Raw genomic sequence first — 27,330 nt, 5'->3', positions numbered from 1 at the left:
CCCCCCTAAGGTAACAGAATCTCACATGTGTAACAGATATCCATGAGACTCTGGTGTAATTTCCAAGTGTTTTATAATATGGGCACATACTTTATAATTGCCCATTTAGTTTTTTGAAATTAAAAATAACATCACCCATGTGAGGGCAACTCCTTTCTGAGTCTCGGTAATTGTTGAAACTGAGGAGCCTACTGCATTAAGTCACATGACACTCCAATTCCCATTTTATAAAGACAAAATAATAATCAAAGGCTTTCCCCCATTAAGGTGGGGGTGAGTTTTAGACTCCCCAGTACCCTCTTCCCAGTGGCTGGCAATGGATGGGATAGTGGCCTTTTCTCTGGACCATTTTCCAGGTTCCTTCTTGTTTCAGACTCCCCAGGATGAGCATCCAGTCCCCACCCACGCTGCTGGAGCTGTCAGGGCGCAGCCTGCTGAGCGACAAGTCCAGGGCCATCCTGGATCTGGAGGACCTGCCCATAGAGCTCTTCCCACCACTCTTTGTGGAGGCCTTCAGCAGGGGACACACTGAGGTCCTGAAGAAAATGGTGCAGGCCTGGCCCTTCACCTGCCTACCCCTGGGGGCCCTGATGAGGCAGCCACAGCTAGATATCCTTCGAGTGGCACTGGATGGGCTGGACATGCTGCTTGCCCAGCAGGATCGCCCCAGGTGAGGGGGACCCAGGTGGCCTTGGAGGGAGCACCCAGGGTGCAGGTAAGGGATGGGTATAGGCAGGGAGAGTGGGTGCTGAAGTGTGCTCCACAGGCTTCCTGTGCTGCCAGCAAGGAGGGGTGGAGAGGCCTTGGCCATGCTGATCCCCATCTGGGAAAGGCTTCCAGATTTGGAGGTGCTTGTGGCAGCTGTGCTGACCCCTGAATGAGGCTGTACCTGCCCCTCCCTCAGCTGGTACAGGTGGGGGCCAGGCTGGATTGGAGGGAAGTGGGTGGAGAAAAGTGAGACAGAAGGAAGAGGTGGAGCAGGGAGCAGCAGCTGAGAGGGGAAAGAAGGGGCCTCAGGTCTGAGACTCTGCTGTGGTCCCCGCAGGAGGTGGAAACTGCAGGTGCTGGATTTGCGGATGGTTCCACGGAACTTCTGGAGGACGTGGTCTGGAGCCGTGGTCGATGCCTGCTCACCAGAGGACATTAAGAAGAATCAAACATTGAAACTTGGCCCAACAATGGCAGCTAAGCTGCCCTTGAAGATATTCATAGACTTGTGCCTCACAGAGGGGCCCCTTGATGAATTCCTGACTCTTTTGTTCCTATTGGTCACACAGAGAAGGGACAGACTGCACTTGTGTTGCAATAGGCTGAAGATATTTGGGAAACCCACCGTCCACACCAGGAAGGTCCTGAGACTGTTGCAGCTGGACTCTGTCCAGAAGGTGGAAGTGCACTGCTCCTGGGTGCCCTCCACCTTGGCTGCTTATGCTCCTTTCTTGGGCCAGATGAGGAACCTGAGGAAGCTGCTTGTCTCCGAGGTCTGCATGCCTGCCCACACCTCCCCAGAGGAGCAGGATTGGCTGCTCTCCCAGCTCACCTCGCAGTTCCGCAGGATGGACTGCCTGAGGAAGTTCTGTATGGATGCTGTCCTCCTCCTCGAGGGCCACCTCGAACAGGTGCTAGGGTGAGTAAGGGTGGTGATTTTCCTCTGCAGAGCAGTAACAGGCAATCTGAAATTGCACCTAATGTGTGCCAGCCACTGACACTCTAATGGTGAATAAGGCACTGGAAGGTAAATAACCCATCATCTGTTCCTGTTGTATCCTGAAGCTCCATCTCCCAACCTGTGTTAGAGCAAAGGGCTAAACCAGGGTTCATGGTCTGGGAAGTGACATCATGCTGGGGAGCCAGCTGATGAGGACAGGAGCTAGTGAGGTGGGTGTGAGGTTCCTTCCCTGGGAGCCCTGTCCAGCGACAGGGGTACAAAGCAGGGTAGAGGTGAGGACTTTGAAGGAGGGAAGCCCCCACACCTCTACCTGTTCAACAAGGAAGCCCTGTTGTCCTCCATCTGGGAGCAGAGGAGCCCACTTCTAATGCCCTCCTGGGGAAGGCAGGTCTGAGCTCCCGGTGATGACTCAGGGGTTGTGAGTGAAGAGCAGGGAGTGAGACCTTGCTGAGGGGACAGGGAGTGAGCCCTGCAGGGGCTAACCCCAGGGTGTTTCGACACATCTTTCCTGGATTTGTCTTTGGCACATGACTCTTCCCGACTTCCTGGGGCTAGATTTGTGGCTTTCTGCTTGTCATTGAGGGTGACATTCATAGAGATGGAGGACCCACCTGGTCACACAAGTAGTGGTAAAAGTTTCAGGTTGAAATGGAGTGACCTGAATGAGCAGATTCTACAAAATGTCAACCATGTTCAGATGGTCACAGTGACCTTGGGTTTGGGTCAATTTGTCTTCTCCCTCAGAACTAACTGCCTGGTTCATCCTTAGGCACCTGAAGACCCCCCTGGAGTCCCTCTCGATAACCAAGTGCCCGCTCTCAGATTCCGACTGGAATTATCTCTCCCGCTGCCCAAACACCAGCCAGCTCAGACACCTGGATCTGAGATACATCAAACTGACCAATTTCAGTCCAGAGCCCCTCAAAATTCTGCTGGAGACTGTTGCAGCCACCCTGAACAGGTTGGACTTGGAAGCCTGTGAGATCACGGAATCCCAGATCCAAGCCATCCTGCCTGCCCTGAGCCGCTGTTCCCATCTCAGGACCCTGTGCTTATTCCGGAATGGCATCTCCATGTCGGTCCTCAGGGACCTGCTCTGTCACACTGCCAGGATGAGCCAGTTGAGCGTAGAGCTATACCCTGCCCCTCTGGAAAGCTATGATGCCCAGGGTGCCATCCACCCAGGGAGATGTTCCCAACTCTGTGCTGAGCTCACAGCACTATTGAAGGACTTTAGGCAGCCACAGGTCCTTATTTTCTATACTTTGCCTTGTCCTCAATGTGGCCATATTTTCCTCTACAACCAGGGCCTCAATCATTGTTTCTGTCCAACAGCTGCCTAGTTGGGTGTATATAAAAAGTTGCCCTCTATGCAACTGGATGTATAACCAGGATTTAGAGGGATCATGAAGGAAATTCAGAGCCCAGCATTTCAGACATTGCCTGAAGTGTGCATGGGGAAATGAATCAGATCCTAGGGCTACATTGGAAGGAAGCCCCTGAAGATTGGACCTTCTGTATAGAGCCATATGTGTCTGTATAGAGTCATCACAAGGGGCCTGGATTTTTAGATTGGGATTTAGGCTTCATGCACACATGAAGAAACTATTTTCTTTCATGGATAGTCCATAAATAAATAGTCTGAAATGAACGGAATCTCAAGATTAGTCCTCTGACATCTTCCATGATGGTTTTACCTAGTTTTCTGATTTTGACACTGGAATTCTCCAGGGGCTGATGGAGAAATACCACCAAGTACTTGGTGATCAATGAGGTTCATTCCCAGAAACTCAAAGCATCCAACTGAAATCAGGTCATTATCTGTGGCTACACTGTGGCATAATCCTTGTAGGTTAACACAGGAGGCCTGGAGCATTCTAAGTGGACAGTAAAATTTCAAAACGCCCTTCTTAGGTGACCTCAGTGCCACCCAGACCCTCAAGGTTCGCCCATCCTTGTGGGTCTCCACATAGACCTAGAAACTTGGTGTCTTGGTCTTTGGAAGCAATGAGAATAAAATAGGGTTTTTGGGCCTCACAAAACCTTGCCTGTCATCCTGCTACCAAGTCTTTTCCTGAAATAATGTAGTCATTGCCAGTGAAACCATCCAAATTAGCTTTCATCAAAATAAAAGAATTATATATGTAGATAACAGTTGCAAATGTTTCTAAACTAAACTTAATAAATTACCACCTTCTGGTGGGGGAGAAAACTGCACATAACTGACAGATCTTCCCCTAACACTTCCCATCTCTCCCTACCCAGGGACACAAGGTTATCAATTAGCGGATGATCAGAGGATGGGTAAACATGAGGTGGCTGTGGGCAAAAGGTTTGCCCTGCCTGTGCTGCCTGGTCCTAGATCAAGGTCCCCTAAATGGCGACTCCTGCTGAGGACTCAGGCTTGTGGGATTATGCAGTGACGTTAGTCTTAGCTTCCCATCCAAGGAGAAGAAGGAGGTCCACCCAATCTTCTTTTGAGTTATCCTAAAGCTGCTTGTGTATGTGTTCTAATTTGGGCCTGAAGGCTTCTCTAAACACAGTGAACTAGAACCCAGTTGGATGTGTAAGCAGACTGCAGCTCACTCTTGGAACATGTAGCAGAGTGCCGCAGTCTGGCTGGGCACAAATCATGAGCCACTGAAGCAGGACAAACTTTATTTCTGAACTCCACCAGCACACTCCACACATACTCCCAGGATCTCCCCCAAATGCCTCGCGGCTCCTCCAGGAACCAGCAACTGGAAATGCCCTCCTTTTTCACTTCCCCAACCAATGGGAACTCTTCGGGAATCCCCACGAGAGCTCAAGCGGAACTCAACAGGAACTCCGCCAGAACTCAAAAGTCATCATCTTAATGCTTGCTAGAGTCACCTCTCAACCACTACTTCTGGCAAAAATGCCATGCATCACCCCAACTCGGCTGTGGCCCTCAACATCTCCCCACTTCTGTTTAATTAAACAACAAGCAATGTGGCTTAGGGACCGTTCCTGTTAGTCTCTCCAATACTACATATGGTCCTTACCCATCATCAGATGAGCTGACCCCAAGGCGTCAGCCTCCTGTCTTAGGTTGGTACCACTGCAATTGGATCATACCCGTCAATGATTACCGGTCCAGCATACAGCCATACTTGTGGATAGGACTTGGACCAGTAGGAGGGTGAGGTTCTTTGCATCACCTCTGTTGGCCCCCAAATTTGGCCTTTGCACCAGTGGGGGGTGAGGTTCTTTGCCTCACCTCTGTTGGCCCCCAAATTTTAGACCATCACTAGCAGAAGGGAGGAGGATACAAAATGCCATGACACCAAGCCAAATGACGGCTCTTTTTGGAAAAATTGTACCACCGATGACACTGTCTGCAAAGATACGCCAGCACTACCACAATTCGCTGCATCAACAGATAGTTCACAATGCATACAAGTGATACATAGTCCAGGCAAGTTCTGCAAGCAGTTCAAGGAGGAATCTATCAATATGTCCATTTCCTCCTAAAGTAAATCGACTCCTTGATTGAGCATTACTTGTTGAGTTATTATTCATTGATGCATCAGTTTATACAGTTTACTGTGATAGCTATCGAAGAAGCTGTAGTTTGGTTTTTTATCTTTGTCTTCACCGGCACTGGGATAAAGATAGGAATTCTGGCAATGATGGATAAAAAAAAATATGTAACATTCCAACAGGTACTAAGAAAACAATTTTCTGAATAATTTACATTATCCTGAACAGAATTATTAAATATAATGAAAAGGAAAGGTGAAAGTAAACAAACAGATCTGTTAACCTCCTTTTTTGTTCACATATTAAAACAATCCTCAACAGCTGTTTACCCAATTTAAATTAATCCATATAAATCATGTGAATAAAAAAATATTTGGATCCAGTTTTTCATGAGCGCTCCTCATATATGATATATGACATACGCACATACAAACATACAACACAAAACCGAAGTGTGCCCATAACACAATACAAACAACACATAACATAATAGAAAAGGCCTTGTAGCTTTTCACAGGTGAAATCTCCATTGCAATGTTTAAAAACTCCACAGTCAAAAAACAGAACTGATCAGGAAAACATTAACCTGGTCCGTATAATTTCCAAAAATAAAATAAAACTTCATGATGTGGGAAAAGGCAATAAAATAGATATTGAAAAAAGCATCCTGTTTACCACCTGGGTTTGACTCTTATTTGGATATCCCATCCTTTTTCCTGTAACTTGCATATGGTTCTGAAGGTATTCCCACAAGCAAGCCTCAAGGTGTTTTACATTTGAAATAGGCCTTAATGTTGTTCATTATTCATTAGCCTTCAGGTGTGGGAGAATCACTGTCGCAGATGTAAGAATAGCTAAGCTGGAGCTCTGGATATCAGCTGTTATGGATTTGAGTCAAATCATCTTCTTTTTGGTCTGTAGAAATCGTTTTGGATAGTCTCTCTGGAATCCAAATTGGCTGCTGTTCCTCCCTGTGGAAACACACAAACAGAACCCCAACTCCAGACAATCACTTTGTCAGGACCTTTCCATTGTACTGTTAGAATATCCTTCCAAAGTACCTTGGGCTTATGTACATTTTTTGGATACATATGCCTTTCCACAGCACTAAGCCCTGATGAATCCAAATTTAAAAAGTTTAGAGTAAAAAGGGTTATTTTAAGTTTATCTTTGGGGGGTATATACCCCTTTCTAATTCCCACTTTTTGCTTTAATAAGTACATTTTAATGGTTTGATGAGCGCTTTCAACTATGCCTTATCCCTGAAGATTCTACGGAATTCCTGTTATTTGTGTAATTCCAAATGATGAGCAAAATTGTTTAAAAGAGGTAGAAGTATAACCGGGACCATTATCTGTTTTTAACTGTATTGGAATGCCCACAGTGGCAAAATTTTGTAAGCAATGAGCTATAATATCTTTAGTTTTTTCTCTGGAATGAAGGGAGCCCATCAAAAATCCAGAAGAAGTATCAACTGTAACATGCAAATGTTTTAATTTTCCAAATTCTGGCAAGTGTGTGATGTCCATCTGCCAAATATGGTTAGGTATCAATCCTCTAGGATTGACTCCAAGGTTAACTTGTGGTAAAATGGTCACACAATATTGACATTGTTTTATTATTTGTCTAGCTTGTTCCTTAGTTATTTTAAAACACTTTTGTAAAGTATTAGCATTGACATGGAACCTTTTATGAAAATTTGTAGCTTCTTCTAGCGTAGAAAAAATATGTATGTCTTGTGTAGTTTTATCTGCTTAATCATTGCCCAAACTAAGGGCTCCAGGCAATCCTGTATGTGCTCTGATATGTCCTATAAAGAATGAATCTTTTCTGTCCCAGATTAGACTCTGTATAGTGGAAAACAAAGAGAAAACAGTAGAGGAAGGGGAAATCCTACCTGCATCTTCAACGGATACTATAGCATTAACTATATACTGACTATCAGAAAATAAATTAAATACAGAATCTTCAAACATCACAAAAGCTTGTAATACTGCATTAAGCTCTACCTTTTGAGCTGATTGTTTCGGTGCTAAAAATGTCAAAGTTTGATCAGGGGTAACTACAGCTGCTGTACCATTATTTGACCCATCAGTGAATATATTTGGAGCATTCATGATAGGTGTTTTTCTTGTCATTTTTGGAAAAACTACAGGATGCAAAGACCAAAAATACAATAAAGGATTATATGGTAAGTGGTTATCAAATGAAACATTAGACTTGCACATGATTATTGCCCAAGTATTTAACTCATTAGCTAACTCATCAATTTAATCCATAGTATATAGAGTAATAATTTTATTGGGAGAAATTCCAAACACTCCCTTTGCTGCTTTTATTCCTTTGAGTATTAATTGTCCTACAGCCTCAGGATACCTAGTAGAATAGTGTTAGAAGAATAAGATAAATTGGACCTTCTTGCCAAAATACTCCTGTAGGAATATTTTTTGTTGGTAGTACAATAAATAATAAAGGCAAACTTATATCAATTCTATGCAAATGCATTTTCCATATATGTTTCAATGCTTTTTAAAGCCTTTCTTGCTTCAGGTGTTAACATTCGTGGTGAATTTGGATCTGATGGACCTTTTAGAATATCAAATAAAGGTCCCATCTCTCCTGTTGGTATGCCTAGATAAGGCCTTATCCAATTTATGTCTCCCAATAACTTTTGAAAGTCGTTAAGTGATTTGAGTTGATCTACTCGTATTTGAATTTTTGGTGGACAGAACATGGTTGAGGATAATAAAACTACTAAATAATTAATTGGAAAATTTAATTGTATTTTATCTATGGCTATCTCTAGATTATAATTTTTTAATAAATTTGTAAGTGTGGCATTACATTCTACCAATGTGTTATTATCTTTATGTGCTAATAATACATCATCCACAGAGTGAAATATTTGTAGTTCAGGATTTTGATTTCTAAGTGGTTGGATTGCTTTGTTAACATAAATTGGACACATAGTTGGGCTGTTAGCCATCCCTTGAGGGAGTACTTTCCATTCGTATCTCTGATCCGGACCTTCATGATTCAGTGCAGGGATAGTAAATGCAAATCGTGGACTATCCTCAGGATGAATTGGAATTGAAAAAAAAAAAACTTTAATATCTATAGCTAAAATGTACCAGGTTTTTGGCAAAGCAGACAATTGAAGAATCCCCGATTGAGCAGGTCCTGTAATAAGAATCTCATTATTAATAGCTCTTAAATCTTGCAATAATCTCCATTTACCAGATTTCTTTTTAATGACAAAAATGGGAATATTATAGAGAGATACGGAAGGTTGTATATGTCCCTCCGCTAAATGTTGTTTGACCAGGTCATGGGCTGCTTGTATCTTTTCTTTAGTCAGGCACCACTGAGGAACCCATACTGGTCTTTCTGATTTCCAAGTAATTTTTATTGTCTCAGTGACCCCTTCTGAAAACCCAATCCATGTCTATCTATTCCTTGATCTATTTGAATTGGTGCTGCTATACCTCGTTCTTGTTCTCCTAATCTTTTTTTCTTTCCTAAAACCTTGTCTAGCCCTAATAGTGGGCACATTTGGATTGATTTTATTTGTTAATGTCAAACCTTATTGATCTAGGACATCTCGTCCTAATAAATTTATAGGAAGATGATCCAATACATATGGCTGTATAGTTCCTTCACATCCTTCAGGATCCTTCCAATCTAATACCATAGCACTTCTATGGGGATTAGCACCACTCCTAGGCCTCAAAGCGTTTGAGTAGCCTGTTGTAATGGCCAATGTTTCGGCCATTCTTTATGCAATATGATGCTAAGGTCTGCACCTGTATCCAGTAGTCCATTAAATTCATGTCCTTGAATATTTAGTTTTAGCATTGGGTGAGAATCTAAATTTAAAGACAGCATAGCCCAATCTACACCTTTGGAGCCTAATCCCCTGGTACCTCTTCCTATAGTACTACTGGAAAATTTATCATGTAGGCTGGGTATTATTAATAATTGTGCTATTCTATCTCCTGGTGAAATTACTGATATACCCTTTGGAGAACTAACTATAATTTTTATTTCACCTTCATAATTGTGATCAATTACCCCAGGACTTAACATAAGTCCTTTTAGAGTAGAAGAACTGCATCCTAACAATTAGCCTACTGTTCCTTAGGGAAGAGGTCCTTTTACTCCTGTGAGAATGATTTGAACTCCCATCTCTGGAGTTAGTACTGCTCTGGCAGAGGCTCAGATGTCCAACCCTGCATTCCCTCTGGTTCTTCTGATGAGGGATCTGATGGATAATGTGTCCTGGGCACTACCCTGATGGTGTTGCTGGGTTCCTCTATGGTGTTTCTGGGTTCCTCCAGTGCCCCGTATATTGTGGTTGTGGGCCCCGGAGCATTGCCCCCCCCCCGTCAGTTTTTTGGCAATGGAGCGGGATGCCTTTCTCCACGATATCGTGGGTAAACACCTGGTCCTTGTCCATTTTTTGATAACGGAGTACCCTCTCTGGTGGTTTGAGAATGGCATTCATTAGCCCAATGTCTCCCTCTATGGCATCGTGAGCAAATACCCAGTATTTTACCCCTTTGATACCTAGTTTTGTTAAACCCTCCTCCTATGGGGCAATTCCTTTTAAAATATCCTGTTTGCTCACAATTGTAGCATGTTTTTGCCCTGGCATCTAAAGCCTGTTGTACTGCAGCTGCCAAGACTTGTCGTTGTTCATTAATATCTCTACATAATTTAATATATGTGTTTAAATCTTCATGTCTCCATGGTCTAATAACCTCTCTGCAGCAACGATTTGCTTGGTCATAAGCCAGTTGTTTTATTAATGGCATTGCTTGTTCTGTATCCCCAAAAATTTTGGCAGCCGTTTGAATTAGCCTATCTACGAAGTCAGCGTAAGGTTCATTAGCTCTCTGTATTACCTTAGATAGCTGACCTTGTAAATCTCCATGTCCTTGTAAAGACTTCCATGCCCTAACTGCGTCTGCAGCAATTTGTGCATATATAGCAGGATCATATTCAATTTGTTGCTGTTGACCCTCATAAGGTCCTTTTCCTAACAACATATCTAGATTTCTTTGAGGGTAACCGGCTGCTGCATTTTGCCTAGCCGTCTCCATGCAAAATTCCTCATTGGCAACCTTCCATAACAAATATTGTCCTCCATTTAGCACAGATTTACACATGCTAGCCCAGTCTGCTGGCATCATGTCCAAGTTGGTAATAGATTCGACCATGCTTACAGTGAAGGGTGCTTGGGGACCGTAAGTTGTTACAGCCTCCTTTAACTGCTTCACCATTTTGTAATCTAAACCACGGTGTATTTGCTGCCCTCCTGCCCGCTCAAGTACAGGGCATGCTAATCTTTGAGGTCCTGTCTCGGGATCCCATCTATCAACTTCGGGGGTTGAGGGCCACTCAGCTCTCTCCATAGGTGGAGATGTTGGTTGAATTACACCCTCTGGTGATAGAACACAGTTAGTAGCAGCCTCCTGTTGTAGCTTCCCCCTGATAGCTGTTTATCCTCTAAGCTCTCTTCCTTTAAATTTTCTTCCTCTATCTGACTAGCTCACGAGGCCTTCTCTTTTGCTTGATCTAACAAGTTTTCTACCATAGTCTGGACCTCTAACAATTTATGTAACACTCTTTCAGTTTGTTTTTTACTATTTTCTAATCTACTATACAGATAATGCAACCCAACATGATAATACAAAACAAACCGAAACAGAATTAAACCAAAACCGAACAAAAAATCGTTGTACAATTTTCCTATTTTCTTCACATGTGGTCTATTTTTATCTCTTCCTCAGGGGTGAACAACTTCAAACCTTCAGCCAACCATTTTTCCCAGTTTGCCTGAGAAACTTCTAGGGATAGGCAGCTTGAAACAAAAAAAAAAAAAACAACTTAAAAGAAGAACACATTATTTTTTCAAATGGTCACCCATTCTCTCGCTTTCCCTCAGGGGCGAACAATTTCACTTAACTCCGAGCTTCAGGCGTTCCCCACACGGGCCGGCAAATTCTGCAGTCTGGCTGGGCACAAATCACGAGCCACTGAAGCAGGAAGAAACTTTATTTCTGAAATCCACCAGCACACTCCACACACACTCCCGGGAACTCCCCTGAACGCAACCCAGCTCCTCCAGGAACCAGCAACTGGAAATACCCTCCTCCGGCACTTCCCCAACCAATGGGAACTCTCCGGGAATCCCCGCTAGAGCTAAAGCGGAACTCAAAGGGAACTCTGCCAGAACTCAAAAGTCATCATCTTAATGGCTCACTAGCATCACCTCTCAACCACTACTTCTGGCAAAAATGCCATGCGTCAGTCATCCCAACTCGGCTGTGGCCCTCAACAGCAGAGTCCAGGTCCTACACAGCAAGCCCGTCTATCCCCCACACAGGGATCTGTGTGCCTCACCCCTCTTTATGACACTTCCTTTCCTCTCACTCTGTGTCTAACTTGCGTGTGTGGTGAGGGGGAACTTCTGAACTGCATTCATTCTGCTCTGCTGCTGGATTCTAGGATCAAATAAAGGCAAGGAAATCTGCAATATGAGATGTGTCATTACTGGTTGTTTTAAGGGTTTTCATGACCCAAAAGGGACTTAAAGATATTCTGGTGTGTCCAGACTCCTTGAATTGTATAAGTACTGTGAGCTGCATGTGTCCCCACACAGCCCTGGGAATAAAGCACCCAGACTGCTCTTTGAGCTCCTCATCTTTTGACTCTAGGTTCATCTGTGCTGTGAGACAGCCCACAAATGTAGGATGTCATGACAAACAGGACTGGGTGTGTAAGGTCAGAATTGGCCAGGTCAGAAGGGGACTGGGTTCCACTCCCTGCAGTGCTACTGAAAGGTGCACATTCCTTTGTGCATCTGCATCAAAGAGTCTAGATCCCCTTCTGGAACATTGGCCAATTTCACCTGTACAATCTAGGGACCCAGAACCCATGCTTTCCTACAGAAATGAGTGAACTTCATAAAAGATAACCGAGGGCCTGGGGACATAGCTCAGTGGTAGAGCACTTGCCTAGCATGGGGAATGACCTGAGTTCCATCCCCAGAACCACAAAAGTATGTGAACAATAAGTGAATAAGTAAACCCAATATGGATGTGACTCCAGGGGGGGGGGAGTTTTAATTTGAAGAAAATTGTCTATCTGAGAGGAGATCCAGAGCCCATATGAACATAATGATATGTGTCGCAGTCCCGCTGGCTGGGCAAAATAACCGGGGGGGTGATGAACAACTTGTGTACATTGATACAGCAGGAGTGGGAGTCGTTTATTGTAGGACAGGAGCGGTATTTATACATTCCACACAGCTTATCTAATTAACATAAACTAGATACAGCAGTCAACCAATCAGGAATCTCCACACTTAATGGCTCACTGGCGTTATTTCACAAACCACTCCCTCTGGCATTTTGCCAGGCACCATCCAGACTTGTTTACAGACTCTAACATTTCTCTGGCAAAATGCCAGGTGCCATCCTGACTTGTCTACAGACTCTAACAGATATGCATTCTTTAATTTGTATTTATACTTTCTACATTTAATTGGTATGCACTGGCATGTAAAATTGATGTCCTTAAAGATTCTTTTCAAAAAAAAAAAAAAACAAAACTGAAAACTTGGGTTGATGGTGAAGGGAAAGCAAGGAATGAAAGATAGATAAGCAACAAATGAAAGACAGAGACCAGGCAGAGATACACATGAGTTTATTTTTCAGACTTGACAAGTGAAGGCCATCTCTCTATAGGAGAGAGAGGTAGAACAGACTTGAGTTCTGGGACTTTTATGGGGGAAGCTCAGGAATCAGAGCTCAGTGCGCCCTAATGAAGGTGGTTAAGGGTTTGGTTGGTATGAGGGAGTGATGAGCCTTTCTCAGTAACTCCCTTGGGTGGGAAAGTGAAATGTTTTCCTTAAAATGGCAGCTGTCATTTAAGATGGTCATCCAGGTGCTAAGCAAGAACCTTATAAATACTAAAAATAAAAGAATAAATTGGAAGAGAGTTGTTAGAGACACAGCAGAGACTCCCAAAACCACCCGTGAGAACAGGGAGGGAGAAGCATTCTTTGGTTCCCCTAAGTAAAGGGTGTTTGTGGGGATTGGCTCAGCAAGCAGGCTTGAGAAGAATAATCATGCAGAGGGAAGGTCTCTTATTAGCCTGTCATGATTAAGTGTGTTTGCAGTGCTTAAAATTAATCTAGAATTGTTTTCTGTGAATTGATTATGTCCATTGCAGTGCCTAGCATTAAGGATTGTCATTTTCTTGATTAAGAACCTATAGAGGGCTGGGATTGTGGCTCAGCAGTAGAGCTCTCACCTAGCATGGGCGGGACATGGGTTCAATCCTCAGCACCACATAAAATAAAGACATGGTGTTGTGTTCATCTACACCTAAAAAATAAATATTAAAAAAAAATTGCATTGAGTAATTTGAGTGAATAAAGCACTGAAAGGGGCAGAAGCACGTGGACATTCTTTATTTCTCCCCTGGACTGCATACATTGCAATTTTGTCTCCTTGTGACAGATGCTTTGAGAGGGGGCTTCTAAATCCCAAAGCTGAGATTCTGGAAGTGACCTTTAAGGTGTATAATGAGAGAGATGAGAAGGCCTGGAAGCAGAGATAGCAGATACTCACTCAAGAAATTATGTCCCAAGCCAGAAATTATGAGGCTTGGGACATGTACGAGCCCAGTGTCCCTGGTGTCACTGGCCCATGGGACGGTCCCTCAGGACCACTCAGACCCTGTTTTAAATGTGGTCAGATGGGTCACTGGGCTCGTACATGTCCCAAGCCTCATAATTTCTGGATTTTTGTCCTAAATGCCATCAAGAGGGACACTGGGCTGTTCACATTCCCCGAGCACATGGGGGCCCCCCAGCCACCTGGCCCTTTGGGTTCCCCTTTCCAACTCTTAGGACTGGCTGCAGAGGACTGAAAAGATCCAGGTCCCCATCACCCAACCACTACCATCACTCCATGGAAACTCAGGGTAACACTGCATATGTCAGGTAGGACCTCTCCTTCCTCCTAGACACCAGGGCTACATATTCAGTCCTCAAGGTGTTCTGGGGGCCGGCTACCAACCCTTACAGACACCTAGCCTTGTTTGTGCTTGTGGCTCTCTAATTTTTACTTAGTCCTCTTTGGTCAATCCAAAGTGTCCTATTCCTCTTATGGGTAGTGATATCCTCACAAAGTTGGGGGCTATGCTCTCCTTCTCCCCTCATAGTTGCTTCCATGCAGACTCACTTGCTGTTCCCCTGACCCTCACCCTTACCTTACGACCATCCCCTACTGTGTGGCCAGTGCCTTCCAATGACCCGCTTCTGAGATGGATGTTTCCAGTCCTTCTATCACCTCACACCACGAGCCCATTCACATCTGTCTCAAAACCTCCTCCATTTTCTGCCCAATCACAACACCTGGTCTCCCTCTTTGCTGATCCTGTCCCTCTCTTTGCAGAGCAGACTTGACCCCAACAGCTTTTCTCACCCCTATGGGGATTTCAGCTGCTTTGGACCATGGCCTGAGGGTCCTGGACAATGACCACTCACCTTCTTACATTCACGTAGGGCTCTTCTTCTTTATCCACACATCGGCTTCCTTGGGGAAGTGATTGTACCCTTCTCCTCCCCTCCTCCTCACAAGTCTACCCCCTAGAGATGGCAGTGACAAGTCTCTTCTTGAGACACAAAAGTTAACTTAGATCTTGGCCCAGCACCAAGATTCTTGACCTTCCCAACCCTTCCCCTTGGCAAGTTCACTCTGAGTCTTGGTTCACAGATGTCTCCTCCTTCCTTCAGGAGGGAATTCACGGGGCAGGGTACACAATAGTCTCTCTAGCCTCCACTCCCAATATCAGCAGGCTGAACCCTTTGCACCCATCAGAGCCTTCACTTTGGCAAAGAGAGCCTCCCTCCTTATCTACTGTCCCTTGAATTACATTTCGACTGAACTAAACTCCTTCCTTGGCTCTTCCTCTGTCACAGGCCCTCCCAAAGAAGCCACTCGACACCTCCCCTTTGAGCTTCTATATGGACAGCCCACCTCCCTGCTCAGCTCACCACCCTCCGATTCTCCACTACCCCTTGCTCCTCATCTTTTCTGGCCCCTTCTTGCATACACTAGGATCCTTCTTTGGCAACACAGGGATGTTGTTCTGGCAAAGCCAAATCTGCCTCTTCTCTTTCTCCCACTCTGTCTCCTGGTGACCTGGTACTTTTCCCACTCCCAAAAGCCCGCCGCCTCCTCTCAGTTCTCTGCAAAATGGACTGGACTCTATCGGGTCATTCTTACCACTTGTTTGGTGGCCCACTGTGGTGAGCCACTTCTGCCGTTTCTGCAGACTATGGTCGCCATTACGAGATGGCGCTGGCTCCGCTGTGGTATGTGACAAACAACTCCTTATCTGAGAGAGTTGGCACATGATTTTTCACCACCCTGTGAGAAGGCTCCACGCGGCAGCTTTGCATTGGGGCTTGGGATGCTTTATTAAGGCTGGGAGGGCATCCGGGAGAGAGAGAAGAAGAAAGAATAAGAAATATCAAGGGACCTGAATAAACTGCTGAGAGAAGATTCCTGAGTTGCGTCTTCCTTGCGGGCAAGGGGTCGCGACAAGTGGTGCTGAAACCCGGGAGTCAGAACTCTCAGCAGTCAGGGGTGGTGCACCGGTTAGTCCCCAGGTAAGTGGGATCCGCGATCAAAGCGGGGTTAGTCCCCAGGTAAGGGGGATCCGCGATCAAAGCGGGGTTAGTCCCTAGGTAAGTGGGATCCGCGATCAAAGCGGGGCAGTTCCTCTGTAATGAAAGAGGAAGCCTTGCATTTTATTGCAGCTGCGCCGTGTACTTTTGCTTCTACTTTCGCTTTTGTTTTCTGTGTTTTTTCCCCTGCGTCAGTGTGTTTCTGCTGTCTGTATTTTTTTTGTCGTTGTGTCATGGGTGCCGCATCTTCAAGTCCGCTTCTTCTGGCCCTAGATGGCCTGTTACGTTCCAAGGGACTGGAAGTGAAGCATAGTACATTACAGAGATTTTTACAGAAGGTAGATATCGCTGCACCGTGGTTTGCATTTTCGGGCAGCCTTACTGTGCCTAGTTGGGATAAATTAGGCAAAGATCTTGATTTTGCATCTGAGCAGGGCATGTTAGAGGGTGGGGTGATACCCCTTTGGAAAATGGTCCGTGGTTGCCTTACGGATGGCAGATGCCAGGAAGCACTTGCTAAAGGACAGGAGGTTTTAGAGCGATTACATGAGGAAAAGTCGGAGATGGCAGAAAGCGAAGTGACTCGGGAAGAGGGGAGTGTGCGGAGCATGACACGGGGGAGGAGACGGTTGTACCCAGATCTCAGTACGCTGCGTACACCCCCATGCGAAAGTGGGTCAGAGGAGGAGGAGGATGAGGAGGAAGAGCTCGGGAGGCTGTCTTGTCAGCTAGGGAGTTTAGCTATAGGAGAAGGGAACAAAAAGAAACAAGGGCTCAGGAAGAACGATCCCCCGGATCCACCGCCGTATGGTGGGGGCACTACGGGGAGAGCTTTCCATGCCCAAACATGGAGGGCTGTTCACGCTGAGATGGGTCTTGCTTATCCAGTTTTTCAGGATGACAACAGGGGAAGAGTCCATGAACCCTTAGATTTTAAAATTGTAAAGACCCTGGCGGAGTCTGTGCGCACTTATGGGGTGGATGCCGCCTTCACACTGACTCAGGTGGAGAATCTATCTAGATACTGTATGACTCCTTCTGATTGGGCTAGCCTTGTTCGGGCTTGCGTTTCCCCGGGTAAATATCTGGACTGGAGAGCATTCGTGCTAGAGGGCGCAATAGAGCAGGCCGCCCAAAACCATGCGGCGGGACATCCCCATTGGGACAAGGATATGCTCTTAGGGCAGGGTAGATTTGCAAATCAACAGACAGGATTTCCTCTTGAGGCATATGATCAAATTAACAACATTTGCATTCGGGCATGGAAGTCGCTTCCAAATAGAGGAGAGGTGTCTGGTAATTTGACCAAGATTCTACAAGGCCCTACAGAACCCTTTTCAGATTTTGTAGCAAGGATGGTGGATGCCGCTGGAAAGATTTTTGGGGATCCTGATAGAGCCATGCCCCTTATCAAGCAATTGGTCTTTGAGCAGTGCACCAAGGAATGTAAAGCAGCAATCACTCCTTATAAAAATAAGGGCATAGAAGCATGGATGAAAGTGTGTAGAGAGATTGGAGGACCTTTAACTAATGCAGGTCTTGCAGCTGCTGTCCTTCGGATGGCAAAAGGGGGCAGTCCTGGTGCCAGAACATGCTTCCATTGTGGTCAACCTGGTCATTTCAGACGTGAATGTCCTAAAAAAGATAATTTTACTGGACCCCCTCACGGTGGCCCTTCCAATGGCCTTCGTCAACCGGGGCTGTGTCCAAAATGTAAAAAGGGAAAGCATTGGGCAAAAGAGTGTAGATCAGTGAGGGACATCTATGGACAGCCTGTTTCAGCTGGGCCAAAAAACGGCCGAAGGGGCCCCCGACCCCAGGGCCCACAAATATATGGGGCAATGGAGAATGTCACACCCAAACCCGAGACATGGCCATCTCTACGCCATCCCATGAGACGCGGAGAGCCACTACAGGTGCCGCGGGATTGGACCTCTGTTCCACCTCCAGACTCGTACTAACACCTAAGATGGGAGTCCAATTGGTGGAAACTGAATTCAAAGGGCCTTTACCACCTGGCACTGTAGGTTTGCTAATTGGACGTGCATCCTCTATATTACAAGGTCTTCATGTCTTTCCTGGAGTCATTAGTCCTGATACTGTAGGATCAGTAAAGGTTATGGTGGAAGCTCCAAGGGGTATTGTGTCCATTTCCCCAGGAGACCGGATTGCCCAATTACTAATTCTACCCAGTCTGCATACCCGCTTTCCTGCTGATTCCTTTTCAAGGACAAGTGATGAGATTGGAGTCACTGGAGGGAATTCTGTTTATTTGTCCTTAGATATGAATGACCGTCCTACTTTAAACTTAACCATAGAAGGCAAATCAATTTTGGGGTTGCTAGATACTGGAGCAGATCGTAGTATAATAGCACAAAAGGACTGGTCAAAGGGGTGGCCGGTGCAGCTCTCAGATCAATCACTAAGAGGTTTGGGATATGCCCAAGCCCCTCAAATCAGCTGTAGACATCTATCTTGGAAGGACCCAGAAGGACACAATGGCACCTTTCAGCCTTATGTACTTGATTTACCTATCTCTTTATGGGGTCGTGATCTGATGAAAGACATGGGGTTCACTCTTAGTAATGACTATTCTCCGGTGTCTCAACAGATTATGCAAAATATGGGGTATAGGCCAGGTCTAGGACTAGGAAAACACCTACAGGGGTGTAGGCATCCTGTGCAAGGTCATCAAAAGCTTAACAGATTTGGTTTGGGTTTTTCCTAGGGGCCACTGGGGCTCAAATACCCATAACATGGCTCACCGAGGAGCCTGTTTGGGTGCCTCAGTGGCCTCTTCCCTCGGTTAAATTGGCAGCGGCCCATAATTTAATCAAAGAACAACTAAACTTGGGTCACATCCAACCTTCTACTTCTCCATGGAATACTCCCATATTTGTTATTAGGAAAAAATCAGGAAAGTGGCGCCTACTACATGATTTACGAGCAGTTAATGCTCAAATGCAACTTATGGGGCCCATTCAAAGAGGGCTACCTCTGCTCTCCTCTATTCCTCAGGGCTGGCATATTATTGCTATTGACATTAAAGACTGTTTCTTTTCTATTCCTTTGCATCCTAAAGACTCACAACGTTTTGCTTTCACCCTTCCCTCGTGTAACCACGAGGAGCCAGATCTTAGGTTTGAGTGGGTAGTGTTGCCGCAGGGAATGGCTAATAGTCCCACGATGTGCCAGATGTATGTGGGGAAGGCACTTGCACCTCTCAGACATAAGTATTCCTCCATCAAGATTATTCACTATATGGATGATGTGTTATTGGCCGCTAAATTAGAGCAGATAGTTAATGAGGCCTATAAAGACTTAGTAAAGCTGTTAGCTCAATATGGGCTACATATTGCACCTGAAAAGGTTCAAACGGGGAATTCTATTGAGTATTTGGGAGCAATAATTGGGTATGATAAACTAAAACCACAAAAAATCACCATAAGAACTCAAGATCTCCAAACTCTAAATGATTTTCAAAAACTGCTGGGAGATATTAATTGGATAAGGGGATATTTACATATTCCTAATGGTGTGCTCCAGCCTTTGTATGCTACCCTTAAGGGTGATCCAGATCTTGCTTCTCCTCGTAGCCTCACCAAAGAGGCTAGAGCGGCCCTTATAACAGTAGAAGAAGCTATACAACATGCTACTCTATGCAGGCTCCAAAGTGATAAATCTTTCCAGTTATGTGTGCTTGCCACTATGCGGCAGCCTACTGGAGTACTGTGGCAAGATGGGCCTTTACTATGGATCCACCCACATATATCCCCAGGAAAATCTTTAGAATACTATCCTGATGCTGTTGCAGCATTAGCACTTAAAGGGATTCACCAAAGCATTCAATTTTTCGGACAATCACCTTCTTCTCTTATTATACCCTATACTAAGGCTCAACTTAATGTTTTGTGTGCTACTCTAGACAACTGGGCTATTCTATGTTGCTCGTTTCAAGGGGATATTGATAATCATTACCCTTCCCATCCATTACTCCATTTTGTTAAAGAACATCCCATCATTTTCCCTAAGGTAACTTCACCCAATCCAATTCCGGGGGCTGTTAATATTTTCACTGATGGTTCCAAGTCTGGAATGGGAGCTTATGTAATTAATGATTCTCCCCCTGTTCAGCATCAATTTGCTCCTGGTAATCCACAATGGGTTGAACTGCAAATTGTTATTGAGGTTTTTAAACAGTGTTCTTTTCCTTTTAATCTTATCTCGGACTCCATTTCTGTGGTACAAGCACTCAAAGTCCTGGAGGCCGTGGGAGCTATTAGTAATGCCCATAATGTATCTGCTTACTTTAATCAGCTTCAACAACTTATCTGTAGCCGCACTGCTCCTTTTTATCCAATGCACATACGGGCTCATACTTCTCTTCCTGGTCCGTTATCACAGGGTAATGCCTGTGCGGACTCAGCCACTAGAGGCCAGTTGATATGCTTGGCTTCCTCCTTAGAGGGGGCTAAATTATTTCACCAAAATTTCCATGTTAATGCTTTAACGCTGCGCAGGCGTTTTTCCATTTCAAGAGCGGATGCTCGTCAGATAGTATTACAATGTCCCCATTGTGTCACATTTCTTCATCCCCCTACTTATGGAGTGAACCCACGGGGATTAAAACCATTGGTTGTCTGGCAAATGGATGTGACGCACATACCTGACTTTGGTAACCTCAAGTATGTACATGTTTCTGTTGATACGTGCTCTGGAGTTATTCATGCCTCTGCTTTGTCGGGAGAGAAGGCACGTAATGTTATCACTCATTGCCTAGAAGCATGGGCAGCATGGGGTGCTCCTGCATCCCTTAAGACTGATAATGGACCTGCTTATACTGGCAAACAATTTACATCCTTTTGTTCTACCATGGGAGTGCAACTTACTCATGGTCTGCCTTACAATCCTCAAGGACAAGGCATTGTTGAGCGTGCTCATCGCACCTTAAAGGAAACTTTACAAAAACAAAAAGGGGGAATAGGAGCTGAACACACTCCTAAAGAACGCCTGTCCTTAGCTCTCTTTACCATTAATTTTTTAAATTTGGATATTCATGGTCGCTCTGTGGCTGATAGACATGTGTCCCCTCAGCCCTCTGTGATTGGTTATGTTAAGTGGAAGGATGTTCTTACAGGCCAATGGAACGGCCCCGACCCCGTGCTGACATGGGCACGAGGATCTGTATGTGTTTTTCCCCAGGATCGCATGGAGCCGTTGTGGGTCCCTGAACGCCTGACAAGAAGAGTCTTGACATCAACCGACCAGCAACAAGAGATACCACAGCAACCCTGTGATGAGGATCTTCACTCTGCTACGTGCTCTGGTTCTGGTGCTGGTGCCGATGGCACAGACGACACCAATGCAGTGGTGGGCAGTGGCACGGGCTTGGCCAATGCCGATGCCGGTTCATGGTAGTTCTAGTGTCCTCCCCACTCTTTTCTCTACCTCATGTGAGATGTCTGCTCCCTGTGCCTCTCCTAGAGGGGACGTGGAAAGCATTTTTAATCGATCTCAGGTTAGTCTCACAGGAGTTTTTTGTTTCAGCCTTGGAAACGCTAATTGCATTAGCCTTAAGACCAAAAATTTGACTAACTGGGAGGACCCATTGCGGTCCAATCAGGTCTCAGGGAGTATTATTAATGCTGTACTGAGCCAAGTAGTTTCGGGGAAGCAATCAGGTTCAGGGACCCCTGTAAATAGCTCTGCTTTAAACATAACTACCTTGGCTATGATCTCCAAGGTACTAATCCCAGTACCTCCTTCTTCTAATAGTACTTACAATGCCACTCATTTCAAGGCCTCTCCTTACTGCACCCCTAATCTTGGTTTCCCCCCAACATTTACGCCTTGTCAGGATCATTCTTGGGAGAAACTTCAAGTTGCTAAGTGTTTCTCCTTTTCCCCCTCTCTTAAGAGGTATGTTTATAATTTTAACCATAGTGCCAACTCCTCTACAGGAGTAGGTTGGTCCTGGTTTCAATGGCTGATTTCCAATGAGAAGGGGGCTTCAGCTGATATTTCTGCATTGGCTCAATTGCTGGGAGCCAAAAGCTGGCTGGCTAATGTTTCTGGCACTGTTAGGAAAAGTGAACGAGGTAATAGGCTCACATCTGTTTCGCTCAACTCTTTGCTATATAATGCCACATTGCCTCCTGCAATGGTCTGCGTCCAATCCCCGTTCTTGCTCCTTTTGGCTAATAATACCTCGTCGGGGATGCTGGATTGTTCTAGTGTTACCTGTCTCTTATCTGAGTGTTGGAATGGTTCTTGGACTGTAGCAGTGGTTATGAAAATTCCAACTTTTGTCCCAATCCCAGTCACTGCGGACCCAGATAAATTCCCCATTGTTGAACTACTTAGAGTCCGTAGAGATTTTGGAATTACGGCAGCTATAGTGACAGCTGTGGCAGTGTCTGCTGCTGCAGCAGTTACAGCTGGAGTAGCCATGGCCAGTCAAGTACAAACTGCTGCCACCATTAATCAAGTTGTTCAACAAACTTCCACCATACTTGAATCCCAAAATTCAATTAATCAACATATTTTGTCAGGGATTTTAGCTGCCAACCAAAGGATAGATTTACTTCAAGCTCAGGTAGAAGAATTGGCTGACTTAGTGCTTTTGGGTTGTGTTGATCAACGTGCACATTTATGCATAACCTCTGTCAGATTTAATGATTCCAGAAATGCCTCCCGCATCATTGGCGAATATTTGGCCGGAAATTGGTCCATGGCAGCGGAAGACATGATCCAGTCTCAACTAACTCAGATTGCTGTTTTGAATAGTACCCATGTTGAACCAGTGACTTTGGGTCAATTCACCGATTGGATATCTTCTGCTTTTTCCTTCTTCAAAGAGTGGGTGGGAGTAGGCATTTTTGGTGCAATGTGTTGCTTCAGTGTTATACTTTGTTTGTGGTTTCTCTGTCGCCTTAAAACTCGCCATGCACAAGAAAAGGCTATGATCATACAAGCTCTTGCAGCTTTAGAAAATGGCAACTCACCTCAAGTCTGGCTTGCGCATCTTAAACAGTAAACCTTTGTCATGGTCGTTGCACCCCAAGTTATTATAACATTGCACTGGGATCGACATGACTTTCCTTGTTATTCTCTTAGTGTTGGAAAGCCCTTGCACTCTGCCGGTCTTGCTGCCATTGCACGCAGATGGGTTTCCACACTAGTGCTTTACTATCGCTTTACAGTCCGTGCCTTTCTTTCAGCGTGCTGTCAACTTGTTTGTCATTAATAACAGCCACAGTTCAGCCTCAGCTATCCCCCTTCGTCCACCATCGTCACGATACAGGATGCGAGGCAAGGCACTGCACTTGAGTGATCCTTGACGTGGACCTTAAGGAGAGCATGTCCTATTGCATGCGGGTTAGACGCATCCACGCCCCGCCCCACGAAAAAAGGCGTCGGCTGATATGGCCTCGGATCTGGGGAAGGGCCCTCCTTAGGACTGAGCCATACTATGCAGCCACTTCTGCACAGTGGGATAGGACCTCTACTCTCGCCTGTATTGTTTTAATAAAACAAAAAGGGGGAACTGTGGTGAGCCGCTTCTGCCATTTCTGCAGACTATGGTCGCCATTACGAGATGGCGCTGGCTCCGCTGTGGTATGTGACAAACAACTCCTTATCTGAGAGAGTTGGCACATGATTTTTCACCACCCTGTGAGAAGGCTCCACGCGGCAGCTTTGCATTGGGGCTTGGGATGCTTTATTAAGGCTGGGAGGGCATCCGGGAGAGAGAGAAGAAGAAAGAATAAGAAATATCAAGGGACCTGAATAAACTGCTGAGAGAAGATTCCTGAGTTGCGTCTTCCTTGTGGGCAAGGGGTCGCGACAGCCCACCTTGAGGGCATCCCATATTGAGTTCCTAAACCCCTTTTAAAACAGTCCTCTCTGCCCCCTTATACAGTGAGACCCCCAGGCCCTCTCAAGCTGCGTCTCTCCAAGTTTGAACCCCCAATCTTCCTTGGGTCTCTGAGGACCGTGGGGACACTGCAGAACCACGAGTGCCCTCCTTCCCTTTTTCATTTTGCCCTTCCCATGTAAGTCGAGGGTAGGGACAGACTTCACCTGCCTGCCCCTCTGACCGCCTCCTACTTCACTCATAGCAGACGGGGGGACCCCAAGAGTAACAGCTCACCAAAACAGGGGAGTCATCAGAGGGTGTCTCTAAAATGTTATGAACTGTTTACCCTGGAAACTGCGTCTCCTATGACCAGGTGGCTTCCTCATGGCAGCCTGGGGAGGAAGTGCCAGAGTCTTTTGTTCCCACCCTGCCCTCTCTTCCTGGCTTCTCTCCCTTTCTCTTCCTTTTGGAGGCATAGTGGCTCCAGAGCCAGGTTGCTTGGGTTTGAATCGGGGCTCAGCCATTTACTAGCTGTCCCACTTTGAGTAGTGACTTCACCTGTCTGAGCCCATTCCCCATCTGAAAAGTGGGGCTGATATCGACGAGGCCTTTCTACGGAGTTGTTGTAAGGATTAAATGAGTTCATCTAAGTCAGGTGCTCAGAACAGAGCTTGGGTGAGTCCTATGGAGCGATCCTTGTGGAGATGTTGGTGTGGTGGTTATTATTAGCAAGCCCTTACTCAGCATGGGCTTGGTCTTTAACATTTTTCTAGACTGGAGGGTTTGAGGCTTCTTCTTAAATTAGTCAAACACTCAAGTGAAATCCTACAGTCAACCCAATACAGAAAGCAGAGTTCAAGAGGCCTCCTCTGGTCATATCAGGGGTGGGCTCAGGCCCCTTCCTTGGATGTTTGGATAGTGAAGCTTCTCAAAGTTGCCTCCGGCCACAATAGAATCCCCCAGTTATTAGAAAATGCAGAGTGGGCTGGCGCAGTGGTGCTTCCCTGAAATCCCAGCGGCTCAGAAGGCTGAGGCAGGAGGACCGGGAGTTCAAAGCCAGCCTCAATAATTTAGCAAGGCCCTGTCTCTCAGTAAAATGTAAATAAAAGGGCCGCGGATGTGCCTCAGTGACTAAGCACCTCTAGTTTCAATGCCCAGTACTAAAAAAAAAAAAAAAAAAGAAAAGAAAATGCAGAGAAGCCCCCCCCCTCCCCACCTCTGGATGGATCCCTGGGGAGCCTGCATCCAAGCACAGTCTTCTGGTGACTCTTCAGCACATGGAAGCTTCACTCAAGTTCCAAGTACTAAATACTCCATCTGGGGATAGTGGCACATGCCTGTTGTCCCAGTGATTTGCTGAGGAGGCTGAGGCAGGAGAATCCCAAGTTCAAGGCTAGCCTCGGCAGCTGATGAAACCTGTAACTCAGTGGTGGATGACAACCTTGGGTTCAGTCCCCAGTACAAAAAATAAAAAGTACCAGATGCCACCGGAAGGCCCCCTCCAGCTGCCTCCTCTTCCTCCCCTCTCCTGTGTCGGGGTGGTGGGGCTTTACACGGTGGCAAGCCTCTCTTCCTGTCTGCCCTGAGGACGGTGGAGAGGAGCGTGGCATCCAGTGGGGCGATGGCCCTGCAGCCTGGAGGGTCCTGCCACCGGGTGGGCCCTGCTCCTAGTCCCTGCACCTGCTGCCACCTCCTGCTCCCCCACCATGGCTGCCTGTGACCGGGTCTAGAGAGGTCCCCAGCCCTAAGTGGAGTGTAGCGTCCCCCATGCCACCCTAACTCCAAACCCAAAGGGCCCCTAACCCTCCAGGAGCCCAGGGAAGAGCCGTGTCCTGATTCTCCCCACGATGGTGACTCTGAGGTCTAGAGAAGTCCCAGTTCCGCTCGGTCCAGCTCCTGTCCCCTTGTGTCTGGGGTGGGGCGGGACTCCCGCTGGGCAGGGCAGAGGCTGACCCTCTGGCCACCGCCTCTCCACAGGCCTGGATGAAATCCAGTGCTCGCTGCCCCCGGAGAACCGCAGGGTGGCGCTGCAGCAGCTGTCGGAGGCCAGCTTCAGCGAGTGCAAGTTCAGCCTGTGGCTCAGGGAGCTGTTCATCATCATCTTCTCGGGCGTGGCGGTCTCCATCGCAGCCATCATCTCCAGCTTCTTCCCGGCCACCGTCGTGCAGTGCTTCCAGAGATGCGCCCCCAACAAAGATGCAGAGGACGAGGACAAGGACCAGGACAAGGACGACTGAGCCCCCTGCTTGGGTGAGTCCCTTGGCAACACCCAGCGGGCGGAGCCTCTCGGAGAGGGAGGGGAAAGCGCTGAGGACAGGGAGGCACCAGCCACCCTCCGTGAACAGAACAGAGTCTCCTCTGGGAAGGAGACTGGGGCGCCCGCTGGCCCCGCCCATCGCAGCGCTCAGAAGCCCGGGGAGCTTGGGTGGGTCGCTCCTGAGCAGGGCCGACTCTTGCTGCAGGCTGCAGGGCCTGGGAGGACCCAGCCAGGGTCTCTGCAGGAGATGCCAAGACGCATCTTCCAGCCCTTCTTTCTGGGCCTGAGCTGTGCTTGGAGACCAGGATCAACCTCTTCCCCGCAAGGCCGGGAAGCAGTCCAGGCAGGGCCTCCAGTTCAGAGCCTCCTCCAAGGAAGCAGGATTCTCTCCATGTAATAGGCCTCAGCAGCCTTGGGATGTTGTATGGAGAACAAATCAATCTATGTGCAATAGACCTTTGTATCACCCCCCCCCCCCCCCCGCCACTTCCTTGTGTGGATTCCTCATCCCCAGGGTGGGTGAAGCCCTTGGGATGTCCTGAGGGTGGGACTCTCCTGATCGCCCTCAGAGTAGAGATGCCAGAGAACCCCTCACTCCCTCAGCAGGTACGACACAGCCAGAAACCAGCCATCCATGAACCAGGAATCGGAGCTCAATCCTGACACCCCCGTCTCCCAATTCCAGCTCCCAGAACTGTGGGAAATAAATGTGTTGTTTATAAATCACCCCAGTGTGGTGTTCTGTTATAGTGGCCCAAGCAGAGTCGGAGACTGCGTTCAGCTAAGGTGGAACAAAGTGTATGCCTGTAATCCCAGTTCCTTGGGAGGCTGAGGAAGAAGGATCACAAGTGAGGCCAGCCTCAGCAACCCTGTTTAAAAAAAGGGAGGTGGAGCTGGGCATGCAGCTCACCCCTTCTTAAGGTTCTAAGTTGCAGAGTTTGGCCTCTAACTTGTGAAACTACTGCCTCAGCCTCCTGAGGAGCTGGGATTACAAGTCTGTACCAATGTGCCCAGCTTCATAATATATCTGCTATATTTCCTTCATCTCTCTATTTTTGCTTCCATTAGTAATTATTGAGTGATTGCTAAAAACCAGATACTGCTTTAATTAAGAAAGACAGTCCTGCTCTCTTTGGAAGGCCTTATATTTTTATGGGTAGGACATAGGACCAGCAAGGAGCCAAAAGTATCATTGCATGTAGAGAAACTCTGCACAAAGAAAATCAATGAACTCCTGTGATAGAGAGTAACTTGGGAGCTGCTATAGAGCAGGTAGAGGGCATATTCTTCAGGGGTCTCTGAGAAGTAGAGAAACAGAGTCAATAGGAGGTGTAAAA

The 27,330-nt window shown here is 46.5% G+C and overlaps 1 protein-coding gene across 1 annotated transcript; it reads left to right on the top strand.

The window, feature by feature from the left end:
• The first annotated feature begins 383 nt into the window (after positions 1 to 383).
• On the top strand, positions 384 to 25,973 carry LOC139707341 (PRAME family member 20-like). The gene is made up of 4 exons (XM_071618550.1): positions 384 to 670; positions 1,046 to 1,627; positions 2,439 to 2,839; positions 25,714 to 25,973. The coding sequence occupies exons 1-4, from the start codon at positions 384 to 386 to the stop codon at positions 25,971 to 25,973; spliced, it is 1,530 nt and encodes a 509-aa protein (XP_071474651.1).
• Positions 25,974 to 27,330: the final 1,357 nt, after the last annotated feature.

Source organism: Marmota flaviventris, chromosome 10 (genome assembly GCF_047511675.1).
Source record: "Marmota flaviventris isolate mMarFla1 chromosome 10, mMarFla1.hap1, whole genome shotgun sequence".
Lineage (NCBI taxonomy): Eukaryota > Metazoa > Chordata > Mammalia > Rodentia > Sciuridae > Marmota > Marmota flaviventris.
The sequence above is the reverse complement of the archived record's forward strand: the minus strand, read 5'-3'. Positions and strand labels throughout refer to the sequence as shown.